At 37.2% G+C, this 13,037-nt stretch overlaps 1 protein-coding gene across 1 annotated transcript; it reads left to right on the top strand.

The window, feature by feature from the left end:
• The first annotated feature begins 4,026 nt into the window (after positions 1-4,026).
• Positions 4,027-7,462, top strand: LOC123241188 (olfactory receptor 52I1-like). Its single transcript, XM_044668891.1, has 2 exons — positions 4,027-4,084; positions 6,432-7,462. Exon 2 carries the CDS (start codon positions 6,452-6,454, stop codon positions 7,460-7,462), a length of 1,011 nt encoding a protein of 336 aa, XP_044524826.1. The 5' UTR covers positions 4,027-4,084; positions 6,432-6,451.
• The last annotated feature ends 5,575 nt before the right edge of the window (positions 7,463-13,037 follow it).

Genomic DNA, 13,037 nt, shown 5'->3' with positions numbered 1-13,037 from the left:
ATAATATACCTGACAAGTGGATATCCAGAGTCTTTTTGAAGACTTCCAAGAAAAATAGTTCAACGCTGCTGGAGGCAAAGGCCACCTCTAATTACTAGTTTCTCCTGCAATCAAGGTCAAATGAGTCTCTTTGAAATTTCCACTCATTTTTACTTGTTCTGTCCCATTAGACCAAGCAGAACAAGTCTAATTGTGCCTCTACATGTCAGTCCTTCAAATACTTCAAGACAGTTATCATTTTCCTTCTAGATCTTCTCTTATCCAGGTTAACTATTCATGGTTCCTTTAACCTATCTTCAGATAGCACAGACCTTCCTGACCCTGTTTGCCTTCTTCTTGGCACTTTTCAGCTTCTTGATTTCCTTCTTAAATGGTGGTAACCAGACCTGAATACAATTATTCCAGATGACATCTGAAAAAGGTAGAGGGGGAAGCCAGGTGGCTCAGTGGATTGAGAGCCAGATCTTGAGTTGGGATGTTTTAGAGTCAAAACTGGCCTCAGGTACTTCCTAGTTGTGTGACTAGGCAAATCACTTAATGCCCATAGAATGAAGGTACCTGTTTTAGTCATTTGGTGGCATTTGTAACAAATGTCTACTGATTCTCTCAGCTGTATCAATGTAGCCATTTTCCACTGAGGTCTTTAGGACAGAAGAGAGATATTGCCTGCCCACAAAGTTGCCTCACTGGGCACACAAAGAGGACCTCAGGGTGAGAAAGATGCAGGCTAATCATTGGAGACTCTGACTTTGCTAGGCTGGAAGCCTTATCATCCCTTACCTTCACTCTTAATAATCAGCGCTCTTTTTCTTCTGCTTAATCAGTCCCAATGAGATCAGTCCAAGATCTTAGCATTATGGAAACTTTGAGGCAGAGGGCACCTCGGAGACCATATAATCCAACTCCCTCATTTTGTAGATGAGGAATGGGGTCCAAAGCAGTAAAGATATTTGCCCAAGGTCAATGACAGAGTTAGGGGCCAGAACTTAAGTCTCTTGTGTGAAATGCCATCACTTATGCTTGCTTCTTGGCCATCAAAGAGCCACAGAAAACATAAACCCAAGGGAAGTTTTAGTTTATGGAAGCCATGGGTGGTGTTTGGGTTGCAAAGGTTATTAATTGGTCTGTTGGGGGATCAGGGCAGGTGGGAGAAGTGGGCAGGATACCTTAGGGGCAGAGGCAGGACGAAGTGCGGGGTAGGGGTATTGGATCTGGGAAATTTATTATTTATGTAAAAGCCCCAGTCTATCTTTCCTCCATTTGTCCTTTCTCCCCTCTCCCAACCCCTAATTACCTTTCAAAACCCTTACCCCTTTCCTTTAGACCAGATTGGAGAGCTTGTGTTATGGAGTGTCTGTGAGGGGCTTCTTTGGAGAAGAACTTGTGAAGGTTACCCAGGAAAGTAGGTAGCTGGACTAGCAAATAAAACTAATGTTGATTCTGGGTTTAGGGATCCTCAGAGAAGAAAGTTGGGTTCCCAAGTCATCTTCTTACAGGGAGCCCAGAGGCCTAGAGGAAGGAGGACATCCTCCAATGTAAGGTAGCAGCAAAGAGGATCTAGTTTATAGAAGCATGGTATCATCATACTTTAAAAATGGAAGGGAGTCATAGATATCTAGTCTAACCACTCACATGGTGGGAAATGGAACTAACTAAGCCCTGAGTAACAATCATCCTGCTATTGCTTGAGCACATCTTATGAGGAGGGAACTTATTCTTTTTCTAGGTAATCTCTCACATTATCATACATCAGCATGGAGACTTCAGCTTTGTAGATCTTAACCCAGCTATACCTTCGTATCTGGTAAAAGTCTTGTCCTTGTTTTACTCTAAATATTGAATAGTGTGTCTACTTTTGGTACTAAAAACTTACCTTTGTCTTTTAATGTTATGTGAGTATCCACACAGACCAAAGACTATCTCTCTATTTATCTTTCTCTCTCAATAAACTAACTGGTTCATCCCCTTTTTCTGACCATTGCCCAACAACTCTATTTTGTAAGGAAGAATTAAATGTTGAAGTGAGATGTGTTTCCCCTAACTCTTCAAAAGGTTATTCCTGCCTAATGATCATCAGGTTGACCTCTGTGTTACATAGAAAGATTTTGTCATCTTAGTCATCTCATTTATAGAATTTCATGTTGGAAAGATTAGATTTACTTTTCCATTTCTGTTAATGACCTACACATTAGGAAAGCAGGTCCTAGTTACTATGATCTCTAGACCTTAGAACACCTTATCTATGTGAGTTGTGACTTTGAAGGCAGCAATCACTATTTCCTGTATTTCTGATTTTCTTTTAAGAAAAAAATTAAATTCAGACACCTTATCTTCCATGGATGTTGTTCACATTCCTATATGATGATGCTGGCTGTGAAATAAGACAGTAAAACATGTCCATCTGGGTGAGTGAAAAGACAAAGTGAGCATCATAATGTTGTCATTTAAAGTGTAAGTGAAAATGGAAAAATAATCTGTTGCTTCATGAAGGAATAAGAAGCTTGGAAAGCAATTGAGGGAAAAGAAATGATTAAATCTGGTATCTGATCTAACTCTGATCTGGCAAATTAAATGACTGAAGGCTAGGTAGATGCAGTGACTTATCTTGATTTACATGACCATTATGTGACTGGCAGAGGAGTTGAAGTTAGGAATTTAGATCTCCAATTGAAATGTCATTTCCATTGATCCTTGTGTCATCATTTCATAGATCAGGCAACTGAGATTGAGAGAGAATAATGAGAATGCCCACCATGCCCACTATCACAAAATTATATGGCATCAGAGGCCAGCTTTGAATGAATCAGTACCTCTCCTTATTCTAAGCCCAATGCACTCTTCAAAAAAAGTAAAGAGATTAGGTGTTTAAGAAATGGTTAATAATATGCTGACACATATTGCATTCCCTTATCTGTAAAATGGGTGTGTGGGACATTCTATAACTAGACTACATCTGCGAAAACATCTTGGAATCTTAATAGAGGAAAGCTTAATATATTTCAATAGTGTGAAGTAGCAGTTAAAAAGACATCTTAGATTGCATTGATAGACTCAAATCATCTCAAAGGAGCAAGTACTTTCCTCACAAGAGGCAATAAAGGGATGTTATAGAAAACCAACTGGTTAAAGATACAAGTATTTTTAAGAAGGCTTATTTTTTCAATTATTATGAGCCAAGTTAGAGAAAAATATAACTTTGCAAATAGAGTGGAAGGAAGTCTTTGGGGATAAGTGGACCTGTGAACATGAGGCATTTTGCAAATTGTACTTAGAATATATAGAAATCATGCAGTCATTTTGGGTTTACAATGATTTAGCTAGTAGTGATGGAAGGCAGTTGATTGTGTTATGGGGAGACAAAGGTGCAGAGTCTTCTTAGTCTACTATTCTTTCATTGATTTTAGGATCCAAGAAAAGGAGACCTTTATTTTAGGTCTAGGGCAAAGGAAGGCAAAAAATAGAGAATGGACATGACTGCTAATTTATATGGAGAGTCTTATTGTAAAATGGAGTAACTAAAATCAAGAGAGGGAAAATATCTGACACCTTAGGTATTCAAATTTGGCCATTGCAATTTTAGAAAATGTATTGAAAAAAACGAATGTACATATGAAGAATTACAGGCTATGTGGTGAAGGGAATTAATATGCTGTCATAAGAGGTACATTAACAAGAACTGGGAAAGTTTATCTTGAAGAAAGGAATATTTATAATGGATTTAAGTATCTGAAGGGCTGTCATGTGTCCTCTCCTTTTAAAGATCAAATTTCATAGTGATTACAGTTCTTCATCATTAGACTGTACTGTCTACTCTAAGGTATTAAGTTGCCCATCTTTGAAAATCTTTTAAAGAGTCTGGTATGATTACTTGTCAGCGATGCTATAAAAGGAATTTCTTTTTGAATATGAACTGCATTAGATGGTCTCTGAAAGCCTTTATAGCTCTGAGAATTTATCATCAACACCAACTCTTTCAAATTCCTCCCATAATATCTTTATTATCTGTACTCCACCCCTACCTGTCAAAAACTCTTACATATTTAGTCCTGTATTTTAAGTTTAATTCACTATTTATTATTCTCCCTATCCCCCCACCAATACTCTCTATTTCTTTGACAAGATAATTATGCAATTGCCTCTTTTGATTAACATGATTTTATTAAGAGAACCCTAAATGAAAATGTTTGGTTCAGACCATTTGGTTTCCTGATTTAGTTTCTATCTTCTTTTTTAGATTGATGCTATTGGTAACCTCAGAGAATTCTTACAGCTAAGGAACATGAGGGAACAATTGTGGGAATCTTTGTGTAACCTGTTCTTAGAGATACATGTCCACCAGCTCTGTGTCTAAGGTCTGTCTCCCTCATAAAAAAGGGTTGAAGAAGCAACTTGAAGGGCTGTAGATCGGTGAGTATCATGCCCATCTGGGACAAGTTGATAGATTCTATATTGTAATGAGGGGTAGGATCACTGTGTTCCAATGAATATAATAGGCGACTTCCCAGGAATTATCTATTAAGTTATGTAAGGTCGTTGTGGTCTACATTAGTGGAAAGAGTTCTTTGATCTGACAAAAAATCAGTTTCTTCATTATTTTGCATATAGTTTCAGTCAGGAAATCATGATTAACCAATCTACTTGATTTCAGTGCAATTTTATTACATAGATCCTGGGAAGCAAATGGAGATAGCCTCTATACTTTTAAGAAGCCTATGTCAAGATGAAATATTGGAGTTTTTTTTTTTTGGCACATGAAATCATCATGAAACTATGTGGAACAATTCTAATGTGTTTCTTGTTTATTCTAAGGATGAAAATATGCCAATGATGATTTAGGTTCCTTTAAATGATCTTTTTCTTCTTTGGTCCCTTAGGGACTCTTATGCCACTTTAAGCTTTTAAAAAATGGCCTCCAGTACATAGTATAAAATTACATTTCCAACTATTTCCAAGTAATGACCTTAAGCCTAGTTTAGTATTATCTGAGAACTTGAAGTGAAGAGCCATGTATAGGAATGGTGAAATGTTGGTTAATAGCCATCCTCTCACATAGATATGTGTTAGGCATTACACTTATAGAATAATATTGTTTCCAATCACATTTCTTCCATTTCTGCCCATGCCCACATGTGGCTGCTATTTAGCAACAAGTAGGGACGATGTCTTCAGGAAGAAAGAAAAGCACTTCAGCAACACTCATGGCCAAGCCAAGTTTAAGACTTCAAAGGCAACAATAATAATGCAAGGAAGTAAATTTAACTTCATTGGTATGACTGAAACAATTGAATTGATCATTGAAACAAAAAAAAATGGAAATAAAATCAGTTATATTCAATTCAACAGGCATTTATTAAGTGTCTACTATGCACCAGGCATACAGGTAGATTATCAATGTCAAGGAAATCTGGTTTTCAAATGACGCCTTTGAGATATACTTGGATGTCTGATCCTGGGCAAGTTACCTAACCTCACACATGCCTCAGACAACCCTCTAAGACAGTGATAGGCAAACTTTTTAAAGAGGGGGCCAAAGGAAAGGAAATACTCATCTGTCAGTCTGTTTCTAAGGCAACTCTTTCGAAGTTTCACTCAGATCTACTTGACTCCAGGCTCAGTACTCTATCTTCTGTGCCACTTAGCTGCCTCCAATCTATATCAGAAGCAGAAATCCTGACTGAAAATCTTCAAGCCTGCTTTTTTTTTGTGCTTCTGCATGATTTGAGGGGATGCCAGGAAGGAACCCCAATATAGAGATTTCCTACCCTATTAGGCTGAAAGTACACCATTTAAGTTAAATTTTTGCATCTTTAAAAGTGATCTCATAAAATGCTGATAGTTGGGGAGAGGGATAGACATAAAGGTCAAATGCTTGGAGAAAAAGAAAAACAATAAGGGTTGAGAAAGGGTTATAATATCTGGCATTTCAGAGATAATTTTGGAGAGGGTGGTTTTAGTAGAATAATGAGATAAGAACTCAGTCTTCAGAAGGTTTAGATGTAGGTGATATAGCAAATATTACTGATAACACCTTAGGAGGAAAGCAAAATCCTGAGAGGATGAAACAGGTGGTTAGTTAGGTTGTTTAGGGTGAAAGAACCACTTAGATTTTCCTAAGTGGAGAAAGATACATGTGGCAGGACACTGAAGATACATTCCCCATCTTCCTCCTTTTTTTGGCCCTATCAGGTAGTTTTGTAAAACTGAGCTTTAAAATGTAACATCTCCAGTCAATAGAAATGATTGGGGAAGCCAACTGAGGTTCAGGAGACCGGAACTATTCTAGTTCTTAGGCTACCTATGTGGGCCAAGGTCTCAGAGGGACCAGAAAGTCAAGGAACATCATGTTGTAGAGAGTACCTCTGTTATTTCCCAAGATTACATTCATGTTGTTTCCAGCCTGTGATCTGATGAACTTTGTTTTTCTAGCCATAGTCAAGAATTCTCTCCTGTGATGCTGGGCTCTCCTTCCAACCACACACCACCAAATGCTGCCACATTCATCCTTGTGGGTGTCCCAGGATTGGAGGCAGCCCACCTTTGGCTGGCAATTCCACTGAGCGCCATGTACACTGTGGCCTTATTAGGGAATATCCTTATCCTGACTGTGATCTGGGCAGACTCAGGGCTGCATGAACCCATGTACTATTTTCTGTGTGTCTTAGCCGCTGTGGACATTGTCATGTCAACCTCTGTGGCCCCCAAAATGCTGACCATCTTCTTTTCAGGCAATGGCATCATTGGCTTCGCTGCCTGCTTTATTCAGATGTACGTTGTCCATGCAGCAACAGCCGTGGAGACTGGGTTGCTCCTGTCAATGGCCTTTGACCGCTATGTGGCCATCTGCAAACCCTTGCACTACCAGACTATCCTTACCCCACGGACAATGCTGGGCATTGGCGTGGCCATTCTGGTGAGAGCCATTACGGTCATGACCCCACTGAGCTGGTTGATTGTCCATCTGCCATATTGTAGATCCCATGTAGTCCTTCATTCCTACTGTGAACACATGGCTGTAGCCAAGCTGGCATGTGCTGACCATATGCCCAGCAGTCTCTATAGCTTGATTGCCTCCTTTATCATTGTAGGCTTTGATGTGACTTTTATAGCTACTTCCTACAGTCTGATCCTCTGGGCTGTGTTCAACCTGTCCTCTCAGGATGCTCGGTTCAAGGCACTCAGTACGTGTGGTTCCCATGTGACTGTCATGGTTCTTTACTACTTACCTGCGATGGTATCCATCTACATGGCTTGGTTGGGGCAGGACATGGTACCTCTGCATGCTCAGGTGCTTCTGGCTGATTTCTACTTAGTTATCCCTCCTATGCTGAACCCTCTCATCTATGGCCTGAAGACAAAGAGGATCCGAGAGCGGGTGTGGAATGCAGTGGCCAGCACCCTTACAGCATCTAATTGTTTGAACTCCAAGAAAGAGAAAAGATCCAAGCAGGTGTTTGCTATATGACATGCTATATCCACATCAGGATCAGAGGCACAGGAATGAGTTGGAATGCTAAAATTTTGTCTTAATGCCTGAAATCAACTTTCTTTCCCAGCTGAGATCCATATAAGTGCTGCAATGGTGTCTAAGTTTTTTTTTTTTTTCTACAGTAATGATTACATTTCAGATATTGAAGTTACTAAAATTATTGTCTAGATCAGTGATTCCCAAAGTGGGCGCTACCACCCCCTGGTGGGTGCTGTAGCAATCCAGGGTGGCGGTGATGGCCACAGGTGCATTTATCTTTCCTATTAATTGCTATTAAAGTAAAAAAAAATTAACCTCCAGGGGGCTAAGTAATATTTTTTCTGGAAAGGGGGCGGTAGGCCAAAAAAGTTTGGGAACCACTGGTCTAGATGATGAAATTTTTTTAGTCTTCAGACATCTACTGCCAGTCCCTTTTGAATCAGAATTAATTCAAGAGGAACTTTAGTAACTATTGTCCATGACTATTCTAACACTTCTATGTTTTAATTCCTAGAGCTATTATAGAGAATTTGTCTATTTGAAATATTACTTAAGCATAATGTGTCACAGATTTCAAAGTTATATTAAAAATCAGCCCACTGTGATCCATCTTATGCCCATCAATTGGGGAATGGCTAAATATATTTTGGTTCATGAACACAATGGAATATTATTGAATTGTAATTTAAATTGCTTTATATGTTTAGCAATCACAGGGATTTCTATTGCTGGGTATAAAAGTCTTGGCCATTCACTTCCTTTCTATTTTTTCTCAACTTTATCAAAACCTTGGTGAGAGGAATTGAGAATTTGGAAGGTGATAAATATGGCCATTTCTTTTATTCAACTTAATTCTATTCCACTCAATTAAATAAAAATTATTATTAAAACAAATATCTTTCTTCAAAACTAGCTATTCTTGATCCCTGCTCCTCTCCAACCTCAAGTTTTAGTGTTTCCCTAATTACCTTCTCTTTATTTTGAATATGTTTTATATGTGATTATATGGGTACATATCCTCTACCCCAAAACAATGTAAACTCCATAAGGACAATGGCTGTTTCATTTCTGACATTTTATTCCCAGTACCCAGCACATAAAGCCTGAAGGCCTTTACTATTTTGATTGATAGAAAACTGATTAAAATTGCATTATGTACAAGTTGCTATGGGTGGAATTCTTTTTTTTTTTTTGTCTTAGTGACATTAAAAATTTTTTTATTGTGATACAAAACACACCTCCATATTGGTTATTGTTCTGAGAACACATGCATACATAACCCAAGCCCCAAATTAAAATCATAAATACACCGATGTGAAAGACAATTCCAACAGTTTTCTCTGGAGGTGGATAGCATTCTCAGTCATAAGTCTTTCAGGATTGTCCAATATTATTGCATTGTTGAGAGTCGCCAAGTTTTCACAGATAATCATCATCCAGTATTGCTGTTATTGTGTACAATGCTCTCCCAGTTTTATTTATTTTACTCTGCAATGGTTTCTAAAGATCTTCCCAGCCTTTTCTGAAATAATTTTGCTTATTATTTCTTATAGCACAATTGTATTCCATCACCAACACGCGCCACAATTTGTTCAGCTATTCCAAAGTTGATGGACATCTCCTCAATTTCCAAATTTTTGCCACAACAAAAAGAACTGCTTTAAATATTTTTGTATAAGTAGGTCCTTTCCCCTTTTTTATTATCTCTTTGGGACATAGACTCATTAGTGGTATTACCGGATCAAAGGGTATGCACAGTCTTATAACCCTTTGAAAATAGTTCCAAATTGTCCTCCAGAATGGTTGGATGAGTTCACAACTGCACCAAGAATGCATTAGTGTCCCAATTTTGTCACATCCCCTTTAGCATTTACCACTTTCCTTTACTGCCACATTGGTCAATGTGGTAGATATGAGGTGGTACCTCTGAATTGTTTTAACTGGCATTTCTCTAATCAAGAGTGATTTAGAAAATTTTTTATTTATGGCTTTGATTTCTTCATCTGAAGATTGCTTGTTCACATTCTTTGACCATTTGTCATTTGGGGAATGGCTTATATTTTTATAAATTTGACTTAGTTCTCTATAGATTTGTGAAATTAGACTTTTAGAGGAGAAATTTGTTATAAGATTTGTTTCCCCGAATTTGTTGCTTCCATTCTAATTTTGGTTACATTAGTTTTGTTTGTATAAAATGTCTTTAATTTAATATAGTCAAAATTATTCATCTAATATCATAATACTCTTTTTTTTCTTGTTTGGTCATAAATTTGCCTTTTTTCCCATAGATCTGCCAGGTAAACTGTACTGTGTTCCCCTAATCTGGTTATGGTATCATTCTTTATATTTAAATCTTATATCTATTTTGACCTTATCTTCATATACTATGTGAGATATTGGTCTCTATCTAGCTTCTGCCATACTGTTTTCCAATTTTCTGAGGAGTTTTAGTTAAATAATGAGTTCTTATTCCAAAAGCTGGGGTCTTTGGGTTTATCAAACATTAGATTGCTAGAGTCATTTACCCCTATTTATTGTGTATCTAATCTACACTTTTGATCAACTATTCTATTTCTTAGCCAGTACTAGATTGCTTTGGTATTTGCTGCTTTATAGTATTTGAGAACTGGTATTGCTAGGTCACCTTCCTTCACATTTTTTTTACATTAGTTCCTTTGACATTCTTGATCTTTTGTTCTCCCAGATGAATTTTACTATTATTATTATTTTTTTTTAACCCTTGTACTTCGGTGCATTTTCCCATAGGTGGAAGAGTGGTAAGGGTGGGCAACGGGGGTCAAGCGACCTGCCCAGGGTCACACAGCTGGAAGTAGCCGAGGCCGGGCCCGAACCCAGGACATCCAGTCTCCAGGCCTGACCCTCACTCCACTGAGCCACCCAGCCGCCCCCTTACTATTATTTTTTACTAGTTATTTAAAATAATTATTTGGTAGTTTGATTGGTATGGCACTGAATCAGTAAATTAATTTAGGAAAATTTCATTTTTATCATGTTAGTTTGGCCTATCCATGAGCCATTACTATTTTTCTAATTGTTTACCCTTGATTTTTTTGTAATTGTGTTCATGTATTTTTTGTAATATATACATATAATAATAAAAACAATTGTTTTGTAATTGTGTTCATATAATTCCTGTGCTTGCCTTGGCAAGTAAATTCCCAGGTATTTTATATAGTTCAGAGTGATTTCAAATGGGATTTCTCTTTCTAACTCTTGCTGTTGGACTTTATTGGTAATATATAGAAATGCTGATGATTTGTGTGGATTTATTTTGTATCTTGCAACTTTATTAAGGTTGTTAATTATTTCAACTAGTTTTTTAGTTGTTTCTCTAGGATTCCCTAAGTATACTATCATATCATCAACAAAGAGTGATAGCTTAGTTTCCTCATTACCTACTTTAATTCCTTCAAATTTTTTTTCTTTTCTTATTGCTAAAGTTAGTATTTCTAATACATTATTAGTTAACAGTGGTGATATTGTGCATCCTTTCTTCACTCCTGATCTTACTGGGAAGACTTCTAATTTATCCCCATTGTAGATGTTATTTACTGATGGTTTTAGGTAGATACTATTTATCATTTTGATGAATGACCCATTTATTCTTATGCTTTCCAGTTTTCACTGGAATTCTTGACAGGAAAGTACAGGAAAAGTATGTGGGTTGATAATTTTCCAAGAGAGAGAGATAAAATATTGATAGTTCAGTAGAGCACACTATTTTTCAGGAAGTATGAAGAAAGGCAGATGAAAGGCATAAAAGCATTGCATAGAGTTTATGTGGAGGATTTCCAGACATATAAAAAGGCCACCACATAAGAAGGTGTGAATGATTTGGGATATGTACCAGTGATGGTTATATCTGCCCTGATGAGATCATAGTGGAGTGTAGAGAGCCATAAATAGTTTAATCTGTAAATCCTATCAGATCCAGCTATAGCTGATGATTATAACTAATTGATGACTTCTTTCATTATTAAAAGTTTTCCTGTGTAATAAATCATTTTAATTTAAAGAAAAGGGGGAAATATGTGGGAAGCCAATAAGAGAATAGATAAAAATCTGACACTTTTCTTTTGACCCCTTTTGTGATCCTTGTGATTTCTTGTTGAAAAGTATTGTGGCCTTATTGAAAGCTTTAAGTTCCTAGTGAACCAGCTTTTAAAAGGTTAACATTCTTCCCCTTTGGTCAGAAATGCAACCAAGGCCAAAACCTTAGTTAGCTGGGGCATTTGCCCCTTAGAAAAATATTCTCAGACTTGGCTTGGTGATAACAAATATAGCTGAAAGTCCAGCCTGGTTCTTATCTTCACCTTGAAGCTTCTAAGCCTGTTGTATTGTCTATGTTAAAAATATAGCTCTGTGTAGTTATGGGAAACTATCCTTGTGCTTTTGGGTGAAAGGGAGTTTGAATTTCTTATATAATAAACTTGTGACTCAATGGCACTTCGGAGAAGCAGCTATGAGTTAACGGTCAAGATCGTCTCCCGTTTCCCATTATTTCCTTATCAACTAAGCCATCCTTATCAGATTATCAGAGATGATAAATAGATCTCAAGAGTGGAGGACTGACACTGTGCTGAGTAGAGGGAAAAATGTAGCCAAACTGCAACATAATCATATCCCACTTTTAGGCCAGAAACTTCCTGATGGCAGGGACTTAAAGAAATTTGTCTGGATATTTCCCTTGTCTTCATATTCTGCTGTTTACTATAATTTATCATCAACAAGCATTTATTAAATACTTGCTATATTCCAGAAATCATGCTGAGCACTGGAGATACATTTTAACTGATGGATTTAGCACCAGATAGTGTTCTACAAATGATTGATGCTTTAAAAAAGTTAGTTGTTTTATATGATCTCTTGAAATGATAAATAACAAATGAAGACACAATAAGATTGGGCAACAAGTAATAGTCGTATTTATCTAGAATATAGGACACATGAAAGGAAAAGGGAGGAAAAAGTTGAAAAAGGGAAGCTGAAGGAAAATCATGGAAGACTCTTCAAGTGCTTGGTAGTTAAGGAGTTTGTATCTCATGATAATAGGGAGTCAGTGTAGGTTTGTAAGCCAGAATGTGGCATGGTCAATTCTGTGCATGGAGGAAGGTTACTTTAGAAATTGGGTGAAGGATGATATGGAGAAAATGACTGTAGGAAAGTCAAGTATTACATTGCCTCTCCTTCAATTCAGGCCTTCTTTGTTTCTTATTTGGCTTATTTCAAGTAGAGAGATATTCAGAGAGTGAAGTAAGAGATATTGCCCTTGGCTTTTTTTCTCACCCAGTGAGAGTGAGAGTTTGGTTGTAGAAGGAATAGATCAACAAAAATAGGAAGTCAGGAGGAGGAACAGGCTTTGAGTGCTAGATAATGAGATTTATTGAGATGTCATTGGATTATAAATGGAGAAGTCTATTAGGTAGGTGGACATGAAAGAAAGAGATATTATTTGCTTTCAGTTGTATCTCCTTTGCTAGTGATTTCTTGGGTCCCGAATATCCCAAGATAATTCTGAAAAGCTGTTTTGAAAACTAGAAAAATGTGATTC

This window comes from Gracilinanus agilis, chromosome 3, assembly GCF_016433145.1.
Source record: "Gracilinanus agilis isolate LMUSP501 chromosome 3, AgileGrace, whole genome shotgun sequence".
NCBI classification, from domain to species: domain Eukaryota; kingdom Metazoa; phylum Chordata; class Mammalia; order Didelphimorphia; family Didelphidae; genus Gracilinanus; species Gracilinanus agilis.
This window is presented reverse-complemented; position numbering and strand designations above follow the sequence as displayed.